This window comes from Aythya marila, assembly GCF_965140915.1.
Source record: "Aythya marila genome assembly, chromosome: 6".
Classification (NCBI taxonomy): Eukaryota; Metazoa; Chordata; class Aves; order Anseriformes; family Anatidae; genus Aythya; species Aythya marila.
The window spans coordinates 14,072,472-14,094,335 of NC_139047.1; the positions used below are offsets into that span (position 1 = coordinate 14,072,472).

Below are 21,864 nucleotides of genomic sequence, written 5' to 3' on the forward strand. Positions count from 1 at the left end.
ACATTTGCTCCAAACCCTACACAGGAAGAGGAAGACAAGCTGGAGCCTTACAGCTTACAAAAGCTTTTAATACAGCCAAGCCCAGGGAAAAATTACCAAAGAAAATCACGCAAGAAACACTGCTAACTTGGGAACTCGTTATGACATGGATGTACATATTTGTGTAAGAAAATGCTTCAAAAGGCAGTGGGAAATGCAGTGAGTGACAACAACGTGATACCAATAAATTGAGGAAAAGGAGGAGCAATGTATCAACTACATTGAAAAGGAAGTTGAAAAGGAAGCTTATATGAAAGAGAGACCACTTAATAAAGCAACTCCACAGGCACAAGTGACAGCAAGTTCCCAGGTCTCAGAAAAGAAACGTTCCCCTACATGGATACAGAGGACCTAATACTGTTCATTCTCTTGCTTCTGCAGTTATGTGATTTGCTTTTCAGATCTTGCTCAAGGGATCTGAAAAGTTTTGACAGAAATTTTCATAGGACCTAGGCTCTAGCTGACAAAACTGCGAGCAACTGCTTTTTTCACCGCACAGCTGCCAAAAAAAGACAAAGAAATGTTAACTGCTGTGATAGCAGCTTCATCCCTCAAGATGCCAGCAGATCCATACCCTCTGGGACCACAAGTATTGCTCATAATAAGCTGCTAATTCACCACCTCTGTATTAAGAACATAATTTTGACAACTGAAGTCCTACATCAGAAGTAATTTTGCTAAAACGGCCAATGAGTCTTTTTCAGTATGATCACAAAATGCTTCGTAGGTAAGCAAATGGCACTCCCTCTATGCCTCATGTACCACAGATCTTTCCCTCCACAGTCGGCACACGTCTTTGCCATCAACCAACCCCTAAGATTTAACTGCTTTGTGTGAGACCAGCTCAAGAAATGCTCATCTTCTGGGATTTCTCAGACTGAATATATTTGCAGAGCTTAAACAATTGAACTTCTTTCCAGCCCAGAGCAAGTCACCATGGTATTACCATACAAATTTAAAAGTTAGACGTATGTATCTAACATCTGTGCTTTTTTTTTTCCCCTGACAAGACTTGTTGTATAAACTAGCTACTCAAAAGGGGAAAAAAAATTAAAAAAAAAAACATACCTTAACTGATAGTCTTATGTGATTACTAGTACCCTACCTCAAAAATCTGAGTTCTTGATGCATTTGGGTTCTCCTATTTACCATCTACTTGCACCACAGTATAATGGTTACGCAGCAGCATAAATTATTATCCCAGGTGTTTTGAAAGGAACTTAAATTCATCTTTACAGTGTATTTATCCAATTACAGCCCAAATCCGCACAGTGGGACTCAGCCGCACCTCCACCAAAGCAGTGAGCAAGCGCTTTGGAACAAAGGCTGCAGAAAAGCAGGCGTCACTTTCCAGCAGCCAGTTTCTAGTAACCGTGTAATCAGCTTTACTCTCATGATTCCTGCATCTTTTTTTATGTGGGTTTGGAGTCCATATGTTAATTAAGTATGGTGTCTGTAGTACTTTGCATGAGTTTTCTTTAAGCTCTTTTGTGCGACAGCATGCAAACCAAAGCCAGAAAAAGAGCATGACAACACTCTGGAGACCTTTGTTGTTTCTGAAAGCATTAAACCAAATGACAATTTATTCCCTTCAGTGATGGGGAAAAAACCTCCCACCAGCTGGTAAACATTTTATCCTATCCAGTGTAAATACTGATGAGATGGCTGGTTTGTTGTGTTGGTTGTTGTTTTGTTTTGTTTTTAGGAAGAGATGTGCATTAATCCTTTGTGCTCAATGTTCAAAGTTGCCAGCAGTTATTTTCTTGTGCAATATCCTCATTTTACCAGTAAAAAAATCACTGTAGACACCATTGAGAACCATTTCACTTAAAAATATAGGGAAGATGCACAAAGATGTAGGTAGAACTGAATTTGTATAACTTTTTGTATAACTGAGCTGTATAAACTCTACTTATTATTACAGCCAAATCATACCAATGGATACACTCATCCGCCAAGTTTTGAGATTTCCAAGTTCTCTATTATGTGCATTTTTCCAATTTCCAAAACAGATTTCAAGAAATAATATATCCTGATTTATAGAAGAAACAGTCTTATCAGTTAAATCAGCAAGTGACACTCCTACTTAAGAGTACTGCTTTCAGAAAAAAAAAAAGACTAATATTTTTATTACATTTCTTAAGTGTTGTTTTCTTGAACAAAAAACAAAACATGTTTTACATTGACATGAAACTCCATGGCAGTCTTCCAAAAGGTTAATTTTGTCCAGCAATTTGTACAAGCTTCCTTGTCCTAACACAGTTGCTCATCATTTCCTGGCTTTTGCCCTTCAATACACAAGGTCTTTCAGGCACTTAGCTGGAAAGCACACCAAAACTTACATAATAAAAAAGCAGGGTCATGTCAGTCCCTGTTTTTTTTGTGTGAATTTTTTGTTAATTTTAAATTTTTTTAAATCCATCCATCAAAGCACAAGAATAACTTGCCTTCATTCCTACCTTGTTTTGATACATTTTCTCTACATCTATTGTACAAATGACTGAATCTACACAAAACTATTCTTTCAGGCTAAACCACTAATCCTGTCATTAACCTTGGAAAAATATGGGATTTTACGTTCACAAAACCATTATTTAGCACAATGAAGATGCTGCTATTATTCTGCACAGGTAAGCTTCATGTTTCCTTTTAAAATTTTACTGAGTTGTTGTAAAAAACAACAAAACATGAGCACAAAAAAAGAGAAGAGTACCAAAATACCCTTCTCTTCCATTGATCACATTTCAATATTAAATAGTATGTTAAAAGATAGCTTGTCTTAAAGGAAAAACCTTTTTCCTGAACTAAACACATGATGTATTTTTGATATCTCACTGCAAAGATAACATATCTTCTGAAAGAGTACAGAATTAATTTGTAGCTTTTGCTTAGTGGTTGAATTAATATAAGCACAAAGAAGAAAAATTTCATAGAAATAGATTAGATGCCCAGTTTTCATCCAGTGAGATCCAGTTGCAGCATTCTTCATTTCCTTGTAACAGGAGAGGCTATCACTTACACTTCAAACAGGATCTGATCCAAAGTCCATTAGAGAATTTCCATTGATTTCAACAGGGCTTGGACTGCAGCCATCATGCAGAGAGAGGCATTCTTTGTATTCACTCACGGGTAGCGATAACAGCCACATAACTGACACCGGTTCTCATGATTTCTGAGCGCTCTAACATTTGTTTTTTCTTAAAACCCTTAGTTCATGCAAGCATCTCAAAGAAATCCAGTCTAAGGTTTCTATTCCTCATTTGCAAAGTTAGTTAGTCTTGAAAGCACAATCCTGAGAGCACAGAAAGCAAATTCAAAATAGTAAAGATGAATACCTGAAATTAGACTTCAATACCCATCTCATGAATATATTTTCATGATTGCGGTCAACATCATAGGTGAAGTCACTAATGCTCTTGCCACTGAACTCAAGTCTTCACAGATGCAAAGATCCCTTGAAAGTCCATCATTTGTGCATTTTAATTTTTAGAAAGTTTTCAGATAAAAAAAAAAATTAATTGAGCATTTCACCTCATCCTCACTCTTGAAGCAATGCCAGAAATAATATTACAGACCTCTCTCCCTAGACCTTACTTCTATTCAGACACTACTGGTACAGATAGCAAATACTAATACTAATACTATTTCATCTGTAACATTTAATAATGAATACATATTCCACAAATTCACAAGGAAGAATGATTATATTTCTGTGAGCAGGAACAAGTGAACACCGAGATGCCATCTGCTGCTATAATACAAACACCAGTATTTCCCTAGTTTCATCATTCCCAGCCCAACTTGACCTTCAAAAAACAGGAGTGCCACTCAACAATTAAAAGCATTCTTTTGTTTAAAAGCGGTATTGATATTGAAAGAGACTGGGCTCTCAGCCAGGTCTGGTTCAGATATCAAAGGTAAACAGATCTGTAATTCTACATACCTAGTTGGCAGTTTCTCAAAGTCCACATCCAGAAACTGTTCGTAGCTAGAAACAAAACTATCCAACCAAAGCTTCAGGTAATCTGGATCTTTCTGTAAAAGAAAAAAAGGGTGGGAGAACATTAAGTAATACAGTACCTGAGATCATTAGTCAGCAACTCTGTAGTATTAACTTGAATGGAAAGCTTTCTTTAACACATTTCAGCTGGGCGAAAGGAGTGAATAGACTCATTTTTTACAATCAAAGTTTTAAAAAGTAGTTTAAAGAAATTGTGTCCTTCAGAATTCTCAGCGATGTTACACGATGTGACATTCTTGCTCTGGGTATCTATTGGTTAGTTCATGTTACTGGTGTCAATGCCAACCAATGTATTTCAGCTTCCCAACCCCACTCCCCAAACAACCATTACTTACTCTTCAGAGGTTACTAGTTTTCTAATACATACCAACTTTAAAAATTTACTAGTATATTGTATTCTTGAGAGCATGGAAATTAGTAGATAACTAGTAAATAACATTGTATAAATCTTATGAAATTAAGCAATAACTCGTGACAATTCTAAGCACAAAAAATAATTTGCATTCTTCTTCATTCATTGATCAACACAGCAGCTAGCAGCAGATCAGATGAAGCGTTCCCAGAAGCTATGCAGAGCTACTAGTGTACAAGCTACTTGTACACTAGATATCTATAAAATAGATTATAAATGCAAACTGTTCTTGGTAGAGCACATGCATTTTGTTCATGACCAGCAATCCCTCAGGAGTAGATACAGTGCCAGCAGGGAGGGCAGATACTAGAACCTATAGGGTGCCAAACAGACAAGACTTGCAAAAGCAACAGGTAAACCGTTTGCCAGAAGCATTTGGCTGATAACACATTGACAACTTCAGGCTAGGATAAGACCAAAGAAAACAAACAAAAAACCTATTTATTCTAGCTTCTACTGATTTACTTGCTGTAATAACAAGGCTTCTCTTATGCCACACTGTCATGATGGTATCACATGCGGGGTCACACCCTGGCAAACTCAAACACATCAGAAAACTTGCATCTCGGTGTGGTAGCCCTAAACCTAAAAAGCATGTACAAGCTTTATATTTCCAAACACAATTGTGCTTATAATTTACATCAGACCATTCTAAGTATAGCAAGATATTCAAACAAAGAAAAAAAATCAAGGGACATTAATAATACACTCTGAAGGGGACACCTTGCATTATGAACACGCATAGGAAAGGTGTCAGCTCTTCAGTTCAGGAAAGCTGCCAGAGAGATTTTAACTTGATTCTTCCTCCTTACAGAAAATCCTACTCCATCCACTTTACAACTGATTTACTACATATAAAGCAGTGTGGGAGTACCACACTTGGGATTATCAAGGAAAAAATCAATTTTAGTAAAAGCAGGATAAAAATCAGCTTCACTACATTATTGTCTTTTGATTGAACATGAAATGCCATTACCAATGCAGCGCAAGGAATCTGAGGCCATGGTTGCTACCTTTTTAATAATTAATGAATGTGACCAACCCAGCCGCCAATATGTTCTTCTGTCACCTCACTGTTCCCTATCTGAAACCTCAAAGTAATTGACTTACAGATAGGGAGGAAGGAGGATACTAAAACAACAAACAAGAAAAAATAAAAAAATAAAAAAGGAAAATTCTCTCAAAAAAGTCATTTGAAACAGTCTCACTTTAAGAGTCAATCTGCTTAACTTTCAGTAGCAAGCTGCCAGACCAAAACCAACAACTTCCTTAACAAGGACTGAGCAACGGATTCTGCTCGTGTCCATTAACACACATCCATGCTGTCCCATATTTTGTTATAGTTTTTTAAATTGTTTTAAAATATTTGCATACTGTATTTTAGATTTTACTGAATCTAATCCACAAGTTATAAAATTTTCAAAAAGTTTTGAAGTTTTGCTCATCCTTCCCTTCTCTCTTTTCTATACCTCCTCCCTTTTCCTTGTTGCCTTTATATTACCACAGATGTTCCCAAACAAGAGATTATTTCCCTGCCATGTTAAGACCAAGGAGCAATCTGTAAACAACACAAACACACACAGCATTCAGGGGGCAATGCTGAGGTAAAAGAACAAGTCACCAAGACAGACTTGCACAGAGAGTCCTCTCAGTTCGAGACACCTACATGCAAAAGAGCCTACCAGGAGGAAAACAGCACAAAATAAAAATGCAAACCCAGAATGTGAAGCACTGCAAACCTTTTTTCAGTGCTCTTTCCACAGCATCTACACGAACTGTAAAGCATAGCAATTCCCTTTGCATTCTAGACCCTTCATCCTGCCTCCAAGACCCTCTTTAACTCTACCAGTACCAGAAACCCTGACACAATTTACTTCACCATTAATTACATATGTTCAGATACTGTGACAACATGCACCAAATGAAACTCTCAGCTAGATATGTATCTTCTGAGAGACTATTTGCTTTCATTGCCTTCATTATGTTTTCTTGTTCATTTTCCCTAGATTTTTCCCCTTCTTCTATTTAATTTCTGATTTCACCTTTCTTCATAATCTTTCTTCTCCCTGTCCCTGCTTTTTTTCCTCCTTGTGATGGTTTTCTTTTTGAAGTCATCAGTGGATTTGTTCTCTTCCCACTCCCCTTTTCAACTAAGCCCTCTTTTCTCATGACAGAAGAACTTTCTGCGACAGCACATGCTGCAATCCGACAAACGGCTGTGTAGCCACACAGCAGGAGGTTGCAGCCCAGGCGTATGGGAGTACTTCAGATCTGCATCGCTACTGAGAGCAGCAAATCACTGACCTGCAACCCCAGCTCCAAACAATTCACTGTAACTTGTTAGCTCTCCCATTTTCTCTGTTGTCCTCCTAAGGAAGATGTATAACTTCAGCAGACCATAACAAAGCATCTTAAATACTCAAAAGCCTTGTCACCAGTTAAAACGGTGAAACCCATGGAATATATTCTCTTTTTCACTGCTTTCATAATTACCATTTTGTTATCATTCTGCAGACAGGTAGCTGGAGGCTGTATGTCAGACTGCAGCTCTGAATTATTTTTAGTTGTGCTAGCTGGAGATATACCATGCTTTTAAAACACAGCTTACAAATCAAGCTATGTTTTGATAACACACCACAAGGACATACCGTGATAAACCAAGCTGAGTTCGGTACTCTTTCCCAACCTCCTCCCTACACACACACACTCTGCAGACATGCCCCATTAGGTCAGCAAGAAAGACAGAAGGAACTTTTTGGTTTGGACAACATCAGTAAAAGCAGGGGAAAAAAAAAAAAGATGCAAGTGGTAATAAAACATCTTCCACTAATTACAACTTTCCAATCACTAGAAAATAACAAAATGTTGATTGTAGAAACCTTACAGCTTTTTAAGTCACTACCTTAAGCAATTAATTTCTTTACCTGAAACTTGGCTAGCTTTTGTGCAAGACAGACGTATATATACACACATTCTTATCTGAATAATTCATATATAGAAAATGCATGTTTTGAAAATTCAGGAAAATTTTTTTTGTCAAAGCTCAAAATTCCCAGAAGCTAAAATCCACCTTCAGTTGGCTGTTTCTCTTCAGAATGACACAATCATACTTTTAACAAAGCTGTGTCACTATAAGGATATGTGCAAAGCTGTAAGGAGAAGAGGAGGAAAAAAAAAACAACTCAACTACAAAGCTCTTTAGGTGGTAACTGTGAAGCAAACCACAAACACGTAGGACCTAAACTTGGGCTTCTGAGCTCACTGAATTGCAGTAAAGGCCTGTGAAACTGCTATAGCAACAATCATTCACCTGCACTAATGAAAAGAATTATTTTAAGCCTATTAAACCAACCAGCTCAGAGCACCTGAAAGTAAAAACACTTCCTTATACCTCCCTTTATTTAAATACTACTATTTTTTAAAAACATGCTTTAGGCCTCCATTTTTATACAATTTCCTTAGCACAGTAATAGTCACCACAGCCCTTTAAAATGAAACACTGCCAGGTCTGAGCACTAGCATGTTTCCAACAGGTACAAAACCAAAAACAAACAACAACAACAAAACACCCAGAAGTCTTTGTTATTGTTTTTTCAACATGCATAGTGCAATACTAAAAGGAAAAGAGTTGCTAAGTAAGATCAGTTGATCTCCACGCTGTACTCCAATACGTAACACAATACTGCAGCTAAATGCTGCCAACCGGCAATTTTCCCATAGAGTCTGCTGTTTTAACAGTTGCACTATACAGAAACTTTAGCAAGGCCGCACTTAGCCTTGGCACAACTGGGAAACAAGCTCCTAACACCAGCACTAAAGCGAAGCCTAAAAAGAAAAGGATTTGTCTAAAGCCATTCTGACAGATACGCTCTACAGCAATGAAAATTAAAGAAACTAAGTAAAATCTACACTAACTTGAGACAAGCTCTTATCTTTGATATAATAAGTTATCTACAAGTTATAATAGCTTTGTCTACTCTTTATGAGGACTGACGAAGTGAAAAAAAGCTAATCCAGCTTTTTTTTTTTTCTCAGCAACTAGCATGCCTAAGCAAAAAGGTCATCAGGAAAAGGCAATTTTTACATCAGTGAAAACATTTTTAAAATTCCTAATAATCTATTTAGTATTGAACTCTTACAGATTACTCCAAGTTAAATGTAAACTTTCTACACAAACCTGGCACTGAAGTCCTCCCACTAAGTCTTCAGCCATGTGCCTGTGGAGTGCAGACACTTACCCACGACTTCAAATCAACATTATTGATGCAATTATGTAAGTGGTGTTTTTTTTTTTTGTTTTTTTTTTTTAAATGTACTAATTAGCTACCCTCTATTTCTGCAAAAGTTTCCTATTATGTGTAGTTCGAAGATGATGCTCTGCTGAGGCTTCAAATAAAAAAACGCAGGGCAATGGGCGAAGATCAGCACAATTTTTACAGCCACGTTGAGGAAGTTGCTAAAAACAAAAGCTGGATCCACCCGAGGCTATTTTCAGTGCCGCACTCCACGCTCCAAAGGCAAAATCTCCCTTCAGGGCAGCTCAGGGCGCGCCTGCCTGCCTCATCCCACAAGGCAGTTGTTTGAAGTCCTTAAATGCAACGTGCAGGCATAAAATAGCCAGCCTGCTTTGACCGCTGCGTGTAATAGTCAGTCAATCTGCAAAGTGGATTTCAGTTTACCAGCACTGCCACCAAATCTCACCAGCACTGGTACTATAGTAACTAATGCCCCCATCCCCAAGCACTGTGTTTAAGCTGACAGCAATCCTTTGGTGTTAAGGCTGAATTGTACCTACTATAAGTAACATTTAAATATTATATAGGAAAGACTATTCAACTTACCCGTGTTACCCGTGATCTAAAGGTGGTATTAAAAGTAACAGAACTAGTCTGTATAACGCAAAAATCAACAGTTTGAAAGAAGCTATTCATTAGGGGATCAGGTTTGTTAGGTTTGAATTGTGGTTTGGAAGTGGCACCTGGCTGCCACCATCCATGGGATGAGCCCAGTTACCAGAGCTCTTCAATTTCTTTGCATTTGCTAGAAAGAACTACAGGTAAATTCTGCGTACAGGCTGGCATGTGGCATTTCTGTGCTCCAGAGTCCTCTGCACAGTGCACTTACCAGAAATTTACCAGGCTGTGAAGTGTTATCATCTATTAACTCACTTTTCCCCTCAAAATTGATACAACGAAAAGCAGTAACAGATGGAAGATGTATTTAAAAAAATAATCAGGGAATAAGAAGTATTTTGAATAATCCAAATGCAACCAGAATGACATGGTGTCAAAATTCTGCAGTGTCAAGATAAGCCTCGATTTAATGCAAATGCAGACCATAGCTTAAGAAAGGTTTAGGGTTTAATGCCTGATTGCTTTGAAATTCCAAGTTCCGTCATCAATTTAAATAAGAAAAGGACTGAGCTGCAGCAACAACGCACAAAGCCAGCTTTCGCCCCATCACTTTCCAACTTTCACTGTGATGCAAGAGACAATATAGAAGAACAGGGAGAGACCAAAACAAAGCAGGGCGGTGCACCATTATTTCACCTAATTAATAGCTAGATATTGTCGAGTCTTTGAGCAGATACAGAAAACTTCTGAGAACTTGGGTACAACTTATCAAATAAATCTGTATTCGTTTCAAAGCATCACACGGTTACTTTCCACCTAATTCTGCCTAAAGTGAATTCTTATTTCCTTAGCCATGGATTTAACTGTTTGCGTTTGTCTTCTCAACCTCATTGTCTCTTAGATTAACGTTGGACTACAGCTAATAACAAACTGAAGGTACAAAAACCCCAAATGAGCTTTTCTGCACCCTGAAAAAATCAAAGACTCAAAAACTAAGACATAGCAGAATTTGTGTTACTGGTGCAATTCTATTTGGTATCCATTTCACTCCTGCTGGTACAATTTTAAAATTATTATCACAGGTAAATAATGAGATCAGGTTTCTGCAAATATCATGCTTCTTCTCTGTGCCCTGCTTTTTCCTCAAGAGCTTTGTCTATCCAGCACATCCAAAGCTGCGTGGACCTGGGGAGGGAAAAAAAAACAAAAAAAAAAAAACACACAACAGTATGCAGTCATACCTGAGCCAGTGTTCTCACTGGCACTCTCAAAACCATTTTTGTATTTTAGGTTATACCAAAGATGCATCTTTCTCATCACAATATTTTCTCTCCCAAATTCCAAGTTTGCCCTTGAAAGCATGTGAACAGTACAGACTTAATTAAAGAGTTTTGAAAAGACATATATTAAGGAGCTCCATAAATATAACCATTTTCCTCCTTGCTTCTCAGAACTTGCTAAACCATTTAACTGACACTTCCCACGCAGCTTCAGTCATTTATCAAGGAAATTGTTCATTCCACCTAGTCAAAAGTTCAGCAAAAACACAGGTAAATGAAAGCCAAGTTTTGTGTAATTGAACACTTTAGCCAAGCACTTATCACCAGAGTTGGTGATGTGACTTACACAGCCTGCACCTGCCACAACCATTTTCTACAAAACTCATGTAGATTATGTCACTTGAAACTCTGGGCTGACGTCCCACATGGATTGTCAGTTTACAGCTACAATCACTCTTCCAGAAGAGCCAAGGATTTACTCTTTGTTTAATGCTTCTAGTTCCAATAACTTTTAAAACTTTTTTCAGTTCCTCTACTCTCCTTGCACATTCCAAGTGAAAATTGATAGAAAACTATATGAAGGTATGATGGTTTCCTAAAATGATTACTTCTAATTTAAGAATAATCTTGTAATCTTTTTAAAGGAGTCAAATTGCCCCCTTTTTACTCTGCTTTTTATGGATGTTTCTTCTATCACTGCTGAATTCTTACCTCCAATATAAGCGCCACCTTTTCAACCCCTGCCTTAGCTATTAGTTTTTAAATGTATTAATGGGACGCTCTTACAGGTTCTTATGCAGAACAGGTTATTGGACAATAATACAAGTACTTAGCTCTCCCTACATTAACAATTAAAAGCAAATGTATTCACTGCTTTCATCCAGACTTCAGGAATATGTCCTCAAAGATTTGTCTTCATCCCCATGCCCCTTGCAAATTCCAGAATTACTAGGACTAGTTATTTAAATAAAGGTATATTTTCTCTGTTAAATTACTATCCATTGTATAATTAAGGGTTTACCACCTGCTTTGATTTCATGCTCTCTTTGTGTTATATAGAAGTAATATTTAACAATGAATTTATTTTGAGGTTTTGTTTATGCCTCCCTCAAACATCCTTTAGGTAAAGTTTTTAAATGAAGCTGTAAAGGCTTCTAAATCTCTTAAATTTCCTCAACTGCTTTAAAATATACTATACTTTTAGATAATAGCATTATTAGTTATTCTTGCAGTTTAATTGAATTCCTAAATTTACTCATTCACAATTAACAGTGTTACTCAGTGGTCAAACAGTTATTTAATGCATTTTATTCCTTATTACAGGTACAGGGAATCCTCAGTCATAAACCAGACAACCAGATTATCATAAATACTTGAAATATCAGGGAAATTATCAATACAAGCCAATATTTTATCAGCACAGAAATCTAACTCCTGATGTTGGGATTTGCAGATGCATAGAGCATCTGAAAACAGCATTTAATATAAGAATAATCAAGTTTGGTTTTCACTTATTGGTGTTCCTGCTGTATCTCCCAACTTCCTCTATTGCAGCCTCTCTTTTACTGGAAGATAAATTGGAAAAATTAGCTGAAAAAATGACTTCTAAAAAAAAAAAAAAAAAAAGGATTCCTATCTTTATTGTTGAGATGTATGCATGCTTTGATGTTTGTTTGGTTTTCTTTTCCTTATATAAATTTCTTTCATCAAGAAAAACTCTGTAATTAAAGAAGCTCTTTTTCATGGCAGCTGTTCAGCCTTTCTAAAGCCTGTAAATATTTTAACAGTATCTATTGACAACATTTGGATTCAGGCATTAAGCTCCAATGCTGTTCAATGGGCAGTTGGCAAGCCTTCCTCCCAGTTCCATTTGTGTATTAGAGCACAAACACACTGCACATTTGAGTTGATCCTGCAATATTATTTTATCAGGACACATGCTGTCCCCAGATCTGAATCAGATGATCCATTGAAAAGTGCCATACCTCAGATACCACACAACAGCCCAATGTTTCCTGTATTTACTCTTATAGTACATCACACAGAACCAGAAGGCTGTTTTTCTTGCACTGTGATAAATCAATCCCTGGAAGAGACACTGAATTCTTTCAATTCATTAAAAGTTTCCTCTGAAATATTTTCTACATTTGCTGGTATGTTTTGAACTGGATGTTTCTCATTAAAACTGTAAAGCAGCTACATGTACGTATTGTGAAATATATAATACAGAACAAAAATAATTTCCCTGTAGCTAGCAAAATGCTAGGGTTTTCTAACATTTCTGTTCTGTTTAGATATATCTGCTGTCTCATCTCAATCTGAAGCCTGCGTTATCTGTGGCAGAGTCCCTGTTCTGGTTCGAACAACTGTCAACACCAGCACTAATTATGTTAGCTCTCAAACTATGAGAAGTCCCTTTAAATAGCAGACAGTAAAATCAGAATGGAAGACCAACTGTTCCTGTTTACCTCTTATCCATTCTTAGTTTAGCATCTTGAAGGCAGAACAAGGGTAGTGTCACCAACCCACTGCCCCAAGTGACTTGGGACGTGTTCTTTTGCAAGTTACATACTCGCAGAATGGCAGAGACGTATTTAAAGCAATCTTTTATGCATAGAACATTTCATTACGCAATCGTTGCATAAATCTTCATTCACTTTTTTTGGCAAAGGAATGAATTTACATGACAGTGGTCTATGAAGAGTTACTTTTACTGAACACTTAGTTTGATCAAGCATTCATCTAGCTGTTAGCTGAATACTTCTTTATCTAATGTAACAAAGGCAATATATAGCAATGTGATATGAATCACTGTCAAATCAGCAATTGCACAAGAAGGAAGACAACTGCAAGCTGAAGTCAGGATGAGATCACATTTAGGATGCAAAGGTCAGTGTTTCACAGAACTTCCAATTTAACACCAAAGATTAGGCTGTTGTTGAATTACATGCTTCTCATCACAACTAAAGACAATTTTGAAAAAAACAAAAAACAATAAAAACACATTTTTAAAGAAAGTGTAACATCATTTAGTTGAACAAATTCAGTTCAATCATACTGTTTTATGTAGCCTTACAAGAAACTTGTCTAAAAGCTGACCTGATCGTAACTTTTTTAGTGTTTAAAAATACTCTGATTTTATACAGAGATACAGGTTAAAGTCAAGCCAAATTTCACAATATTTAAGATAAACTTAATACTCCCTTATAATTTCATAATACTCCTCTGGAACTCATGTATTTGCTCTCACTTGCTGAATGCCACATGAAATCCCCATTTTTTGACTCAGGTGGCTAAGACTGAACTACAAAATATTGTCAGGAAACAATACTTCATGAACGAGTAGTGAGAGGACTGCCTGACAATACTAAAGGACCACTTGACAGCCAGTTAGTAGGTCAGCTTACCAAGTCTGTCACACCACATACTGAGGAAACTGGTACATTCTTGCTCCAAGCCAACTTTTCTTTAAATATAAAGATCATTCCAGTTTCTTGTCATTTTTGGCCTAACACAAGGTGGACGATGCTAATGGAATTCCCCCCTTGAAAGGATCCAAAGGAACCTAAATTCTCACAACTTAGGATCAAATTTCTTTTAGTTCTATACAGATCTTAGTACTATGAATGCACAGAAATTACTCTTTCACAGACTCTTCTCACAGCACAGAGCATGCATTAATTTAATTGAACTGTTTAGTCCTCATAATGCCAACATAAGTTTAGCTCAAGCAAGTTAAATGTGTGTGTTTGTGTTAAAGCTCCAGCTTCAAGCATTTGCATTGCAATGGTGTTACCATCTTGGAGAAAGCCATAGAATTACAGAGAAGCTAGCACTGCCAGCACACCACTGCCTGTAGCACTTCACTCTTCACAGAGGTCTGTTCCCGACTAACAAAGAAATCGTGGTTTCCCACAGGACCACTTATTTTTATCATTCAAGTCTTATGATTCCTGTGAGGCACCCTATAAGGACCCAGAATCTCACTGGAGATTCTTCCCAGACGAGGAAGAAAATAACTCAAATAACAGAACTTGAAATACACCAGGACATTTTTACAATACCGCATGTACTCATTTCATTATTTTTTTTTTCTGTATAGCTTTTGATCTAGAACTAAAATGCTCTCCTATAAGAAGTATGACTTCTCTTTCCATGCTGTAATATTATTTTAAAAAGGAAAGATAACTTACAGATATCCCTCACCAAACCAGAAAAAAAAGGGCAGCACATTTATCTCAATAAAATTGTATCTGGTTTAAAAAAAAAAAGCAATACAATGCAACATATGAAAGTACATTTCTTAAGAAGTTGGGCTATCCACAAGTCAGCTCTTCTGATCACAGAAAGTGATGTGATTGTCTCAGCTGCCTGTGTTAGTAAAGACCAGAACGTTGTAATTAGCCTTATAACTGTTAATACATGGAATCTACTAATGATGCTAAGATCGAATACTCCTCCTTTGAAAGGGGAAGCACAGGCTAGAAACTGGCTGACAAACAGACAGACTCACGGCTTTCCCTTCAAGCTATTGTATCACCTATCAGATAAGGAAGTGCTGAAATGAAAGCATGACTTTACTGAAGACGAAAGATTAAGAAAAAGCCCAGGACCAATTACTGTGTGAAACTCTGCCTGGCACAATTACAATTCTGAAAGGGGAGAAAGTCGTCTTGACAGGACTCAGCTAACACAGCACCACCATCCTTTGAATAGCTAATTCTGATGATACACTATCTTGCATGCTTTTCACTAGCTGCCTAACAAAGCAGATTCGTTTTTAAAGGAGCCAACCCAGTTTAAAAGCCTTTTACAGCGCTTTCATCACATTCAAAAAACTTTGGCATGAGTCTTGACCCAGCAGCAGTGTCCTTTACACACTACAAGCCTAATCCTGAAATGATTTTAAATTACATTTTGGATTTACAATTCATCAAGTTGTCCTGGCCCCTCAGTTAAGAGCAGCACTCAATGTCTGCTTCAACCTGTTTTTATAGATATTACTTGAAAGCATCAGCTCTTCTCAGACTTTTTTGAGCTGTCAACCCTGTTTTATAGACAACTTTCAGCATATTCTTCTGAAAATTGATCATTAAGCTTTTAGGAAAAAGATTTTCACGTTGCTTTTACTGTACTACCCACAAGCCCTGTGAAATGCTCATGAAGAGCCAAGGGCTTCATATTTAAACTTCCTTTTGCAAAGCATTCAGGTTTTTTTAGAGGCATTTGTAAGTATTCAAGTAAAGTAAGGAGTATGAAGTTGTGACATATTACTCTATACGTTTAAAGAATAAACAATTTCAAGAAAAGAATATGGTAGAGGGTTAGTGGATCTAACCATTATTATTAGGTTTTGTTTTCATGTAAGCTGCAGCTCTTGTTTCAGCATCACTTATCAGCCATTGTTCATATTATTAAATAAACTAGATTACTGAAAATCTTCAGCTTCTAGAAAAGCAAAAATTCTTTCTTCCTAGAAGATATTTTCCCCCAAACATTTATTGTCTGTTTCCTGTCCCATTCCCCCACCCCGAGTTTCCACCCAGTATAAAAATCAATCAATTTTGATCTAGTCAGAATTCTATAGTAACTATGCACACACAGTACTACTTAGCCACGTTCACTTCATTGATACTCTGTATGCTACATTTTCTGCATCTATTTCAAATACATAAGGTGCTAGGAAAGACCAGCTTTTAAAGACCATAAGTAACACAGTGCAAACAAAAAAAATCAAAAATCCTAACATACTTTATGTCAAGGAGTCTGAAATACCTATCAGAAAAACTGGAGAAGATGAAATGCACATGGTTAAATTATCACAGATACAATGCAGGTTGAATCTCTTTAATTTGAATCTGCAGTAAAAGTCACTTCAGAGGATAACAAGACATGAATTAATTTTGCATTCTGGTACATAATTAACATCTAAGAAAAGGTTAATCACCTAAGATTACAACAGTAATACTGTTACAGCTATGCTGGTCTAAGAATACAAGGCAAGACTGGTAGAGCAGATCTAATGGAAGAGATTACTTCAGTCACATGAACATGAAAAGGTCACAGAAACACTTCCATGAAAGCAGCCCTTTCCCTAGACTACCTCAGTTCATCCAGTAGATGGAGATTTATATCTCCTGCTATAAACTTAGCTTACTGAAGCATTTTCAGGTATCTGCTGCATACTCACTTCAGTAAGGGTTTTATGTTCCTATGTAGATGATATTTAAGGCTTCAAACTGATGATCAATAAGCTAGTGTTTGGTACTACCTTTGTCTACTTAGCCTGCTGCAGAACTTTTGCTAGTGAACTCTATAGAAAAGACTTGTGTTATCTATTCTACATTTATCTCAATTACCTCAGAAAACACACATTCCTCCATTCAGATGAAAGACAGCAGCTTGCATTCATATCAACATTCAAGTGAGTAACAGCATTGTACATTAACAGAAAATCAAAATTAGAAAAAAAAATCACCAAAAACAATCATGACAGCAATATGCATCTTTATTCATCTTTAACATTGTTTTTTTTTTTCAGCAATTTTGACAGCATTTCAAAAAAGAAAAAAGAACAGAAAAAAAAAAGAAAAAGAACAACTCGAGGCAGAAACAGCTCAAACAATTAACAATACAGTGCTGTGATATTTAAGTCCCAGTGACTCAAAACTAAACTTGACTAAATTTAATGAGCTTCTAAACTGCTTCCAGGCAACACCAAAAGCACTGTCAGTCACGTGTGGCTATGACTTTCATCGGGCATCTAAACAGCAGACAAATCTGCAGCTTTGTAGCTACTGGCCTATAGAGCACAGCTTTTAAAGGAACAGAATCACAGAGGGAAAAAAAGCACCACCACCAAAACTAACATTAGAAACTGCTAGATGAAAAACAACAGAACACCAACTAAAACCGAACTTTTGCAGCCATCAAAACACAACTTTAAGATAAAAAAATAAAACAATACATCACACGCAATATCATTCAAAGACTGCTTCTGTAGATATGCTGGCTACATGCTGATGTCTGCCCAAGTCTCCAATTGCTGATAGTGCACAAACGTCAATGAAAATACAGAGATCCCCTCCTAATGTTACTTTGCACAAAAGTAAGTGTTGCAGCTTGTGCTTGTCACTGCAGTGGGATGTAAAGTGATCACAGAACAAGAACCGTTACTGGGATTAATGGTAAAATACTAACACTATCTATCATCCACCACTTTAAAACAGTAAGAAGTTTAGAAGTTTTGTTGCTGTAGCACACAGTGCTGTATTTTACATACTATTACTGAGAGCCTGATCACCTGAAAAAGACAAACTAAAAGGCTAGTTATTATTGCCAATGTCAGGCATCACAGAAAAAAAAAAAAAAAAAAAAAGAAAAGGATTTCACTGTTGCTTTAGCTAACAAGGCTGCAATCCCCAAAGCTGTACACTGGAGATATGTAAACTCGAGATCATTTACTCAGATGTTTCTGTAGTTTGGAGACATCTTGCCTTTCCAGAAGGCTGTCAGCCACAACAAAGTCACCTGCAGGTTATGGAGCTACACTTCTAACTTTATCATGTTACTGGTGATTACTGCTACATCTTCCCATTGTGCTATATGCTCTAAGGAAAGCCAAGTACAGCACATTCTAGATGATCCTGATGTATGACTGACTGAACAATCTTATTTACATTACAACTGCACAACACTTTACACCCTAACACCTAAACTGCTTCAGTTGCTCTTAACTCCACAAAACTCAACCCAAAACAGAATACTTTTTTTCTGGTGCCTGCCTCAAGCAGAGAGAGAAATCATTTTAACCTGAATGAGATAGAGAGAGAGAGAGAGAGAGAGAGAGAGAGAGAAAGAAAGAAATAAAAGTTGTGTGCCCAGCTTTTTTGGAAGAAGTGAAGACTGTTTTTGGAGTCACTCTAGTTGCCTGGAAATTTCAAGCTGTTTTTTTATAGCATAAATATTTCTACTTGAGAAAAAAATATATAAATCCATGTAATTGTGCCCGTAACATATAATCCTAGAAGGAAAAAAAAAAAAAATCAAACAAAATCCCAAAAGTGAAGTCTCTGACAGCTTACAATGGCTGAGTACATCAGAAGTTTTGTTTGTTTGTTTTCCTGTTAGGGTCTAAATAAGTCTATTCCCGCCATGTTAGTGCAGACCAGAGGACACATTCATCATTCCTATTAAGAAACTGAGCATCCTCTTACTGATCTGAAGCACACACTGTATACCTTCCATTTCCGTGTTGTCTGTATGCCAGCAAGGAGGTTGCATAAAGAAAGCTGAACTAGTTACAATTTGAATGAAATGTTCAAGCAAAGGGGGAAAAGGTGTAAGAGAGAAAAGAAATTTACGAAGAACTAGGGAAGAAAGAGACAGACTGTCTAAGCACGAAAACTCGGAGTTTGGCTCATCTCCCCAGTCCTGTCTCTCCCAAAGCTGAGGAAAGACTGGATTCTTGGAGCCTGTTCCAGGAGTCCTTGTTCTTCTCACATCGATGAACTCACTGGCAAAACATCCTTCTCCTTCAGTACTAGTCTAGTTCCCACTGCCATTGATCATCAGTTTAAACTACATCAGTTTAAATGGCAAAGGTCTACACAAACACATTTCAACCCAACAGATAACCCACGTGGCTATCAGTAAGATGTCACACCGTGCTGTTATGTTTGCACTAGTTTTATTTTTAACTACAAATAGAGCATTAGGGTTACAAACTGAGACAAATTAAGAAAAGCTACAATTAAGACAGCCTTGTGCAACCCTCATCCACCACTTTGTGTGCTTGTATTAAGACAGTCTGTACTTAAAATCCCGCATTATGTGTTCTTGAGGTGGATGTTCTCTACAAATGAACCCGGAAACAGAACAAGAAAATGTTTACTCTACCCTTAATGCCTTACTGGTTTGAAAAGTTTAGGAGACTGTGATGCATACGTAATGTAAGACTGCAAAGAGAAAAGGCAAAAGGAAACCAGGGAGCAAGGCCACCAAAAGCTTTCCTTGCCACAGCCACAAGGTTTCTACACAGTAGGCCGGTTCCTTCCCCAGTCTTTACATTTTGTATGTTTTTTCATGTTTCTTATTTTATGAATATCTATTTAGATAATCTGGAATCTAATCTGTGCACATACTCAGCACTTCTGGTGGCAACTCAGACCTCTGCTTTAAACATAGGAATTGCTTTACACTATGAAGTACAAATAGAGACAAGACAGTATTTTAATAACATTCCTGTTAGGTGAAGGAAGTTCATTACTATTAATTACTTTGATGTTATGTTGATAACCAGCAAAGGAGTACTCAGAACTAACTTAATATATCTGCTGTTTGAGAAGGCTTTGGCTAATATAGTTTAAATAAAACTGGTCCTACACAGAAAACCCTAAGGTTAAAACCAAATACCAGACAGCAGCGGATTAAGTGAATACAATCTATCTTAATGCCACAGCTGTATGAAAAAATAATTTGTACACATGCATTCACATAGCTAAAAGGTATAGCTAAAATAAGTGCTTACGCTGAGCCATAACCCTGCACAATTCATACCTCATCACAAAAAAAGCCCAACCTGAAGAGTAAATCAAGAGCTGAAGTTGTAAATAGCATAAGAAGTTCAGTTATACCCTTAGAGAAGCCATGCAAGTTGCTACGCAACTTCTAAGCAAAGGAATTGTGCTAAGAGATGTTACAAAAAAAATTTAAATACCCAATTTACAAATAAAAGGAAGAATACACTTACCTTATTGCAGTAAAGCATCCAGAGCTCATACAGCCTCTCCCGGGATGCCATTCCTCCCCTTCCTCTTCTGCCTCACACCAGCGACTTCTGTTCAAGATCCTACCATGCTCCGTTTTCAAGTGCTCTTTCCGCAGTTTTTGGTTTATTATTAGTTATATCATAACCCAAGAAGAAGTCAAGGATTAAAATAACAGGGTCTCAGCCTCTCCTTTTTGGGTAAACAACGTAGCACAACACAAGAGACTGAAGACAACAGTCGAGCATGTCCGTTCTTCGCCAGGGGCACTTCGGGCGTAATCTCTGGAAGTGAAAACATACCCTTCAGGCCTGTGGGCGAGGAAGGAGGAAAAAAAAAAAAACAAAAAACACAAATCCGGACTTTAAAGCCCACAGACGACCTCGGGAACCACACGGAGGCCGGTCGCGTTGCTTTCGTGCCTGGCACTACGCTCGCTGCCTTATCCTTCTCGGAAGGAGCGAGCTGAGGGGAGGCAAGGTGGCGGCACCGCGCCTCGCCCGCCCGCCACAGGGCACGCCACGGCCCCGGCTCGGCAGCCGCAGCCCCAGCCCCGAGCTCCACAGCCGGCCGCAGAGCCCGGCAAGCCGAGGCGGCGGCTGCCCCAACACCGCCGCCGGCCGCGGCCTTTCCCGTTCCCCGCGGGAGAAGCCCAGCGCCGCGCTTCGCCGCCGCCTCCCGGGCCAGCCCCGCCGCCCCTCGCCGCCACCTACCGCGCCCACGACCTCTCCCGGCTCCCCCCCCCGCACCACCGCGGCCTCTCCCCGCAGCCTACCCGGGCCACGGCGGGGGGCGGCCGGGCAACGCCGGGCTGTGGAGGGGGCCGGGCCTCGCCACATCGCCCGCCCCGCCCGCATTCCGGCACACGCCCCGGGCCGCCGCCGGGGGGCGGGCAGCCCGCGGCCGCCATCTTGGCCGCGCCGGCCGGGCACAGCCTCCCCGCGGGCGGAGCGCCCGGGGCTGGGATCCTGAGGGAGCCTGTACCTCACATACACACAGCTCGCGTAGAGAGAGAGCACTCCTAAAATGACAGATTTCTAAAAGAATTGTGAAAAGGCTTCGCTCTGCTTACTGGTGTGGCCCTTCTCAAGCACGTCAGCAGTGTGCTGAACAACCCAAGGCAGCACACGCACAGCAAAGGGCTTTTCCTGCGTGCTGCTTCCATAACATGACACTTCCAGTGTTGCTGGAGGGATCTCCCGGACAGTGAGGCACACGGGCACCCCTCCATCCATCTGCTCCCTCAGAAAGTGAGGCTGGAGATAAATCAGGGCAAGGCAGCTGCAAGGAGACATCTTCTAGGGGCAGCATTTTTTTCCCTGTGTTCTGTCAGGAGAATCCCATCCCTACGATCCCAAGGCTTCAGCTCTACTCCTGCCACCCTTTCGTCTCACCCAGGTAAATCTCAGGCAGCTTCACTTGAAGCAGAACTCACCATTCCCTGTATAGTCAATTCATTTGTAGGGGATTTCCACAGCTCTCCAATGGTTCA

General features: G+C 38.6%; 1 protein-coding gene across 7 annotated transcripts in view; it reads right to left on the reverse strand.

The window, feature by feature from the left end:
* The window catches only part of NBEAL1 (neurobeachin like 1), an 84,562-nt gene extending 63,305 nt beyond the window's left edge, over positions 1–21,257 (reverse strand). For 4 of the 7 annotated variants that reach the window (XR_014317833.1, XM_082763875.1, XM_082763874.1 and 1 more), the window contains exons 1-2: positions 20,357–21,039; positions 3,983–4,074 (exon numbers count right to left, since the gene is read on the reverse strand). Coding sequence is in view for 6 of the 7 variants with exons in the window: in XM_082763875.1 (XP_082620001.1) it covers positions 3,983–4,074; positions 20,357–20,407 (143 nt within the window). In the remaining variant the exon portion in view is untranslated. Of the gene's footprint in view, positions 1–3,982; positions 4,075–20,356; positions 21,040–21,085 lie in introns of those variants that run through there. The other 3 variants (XM_082763872.1, XM_082763871.1, XM_082763873.1) reach the window with 3 other exon arrangements.
* Positions 21,258–21,864: the final 607 nt, after the last annotated feature.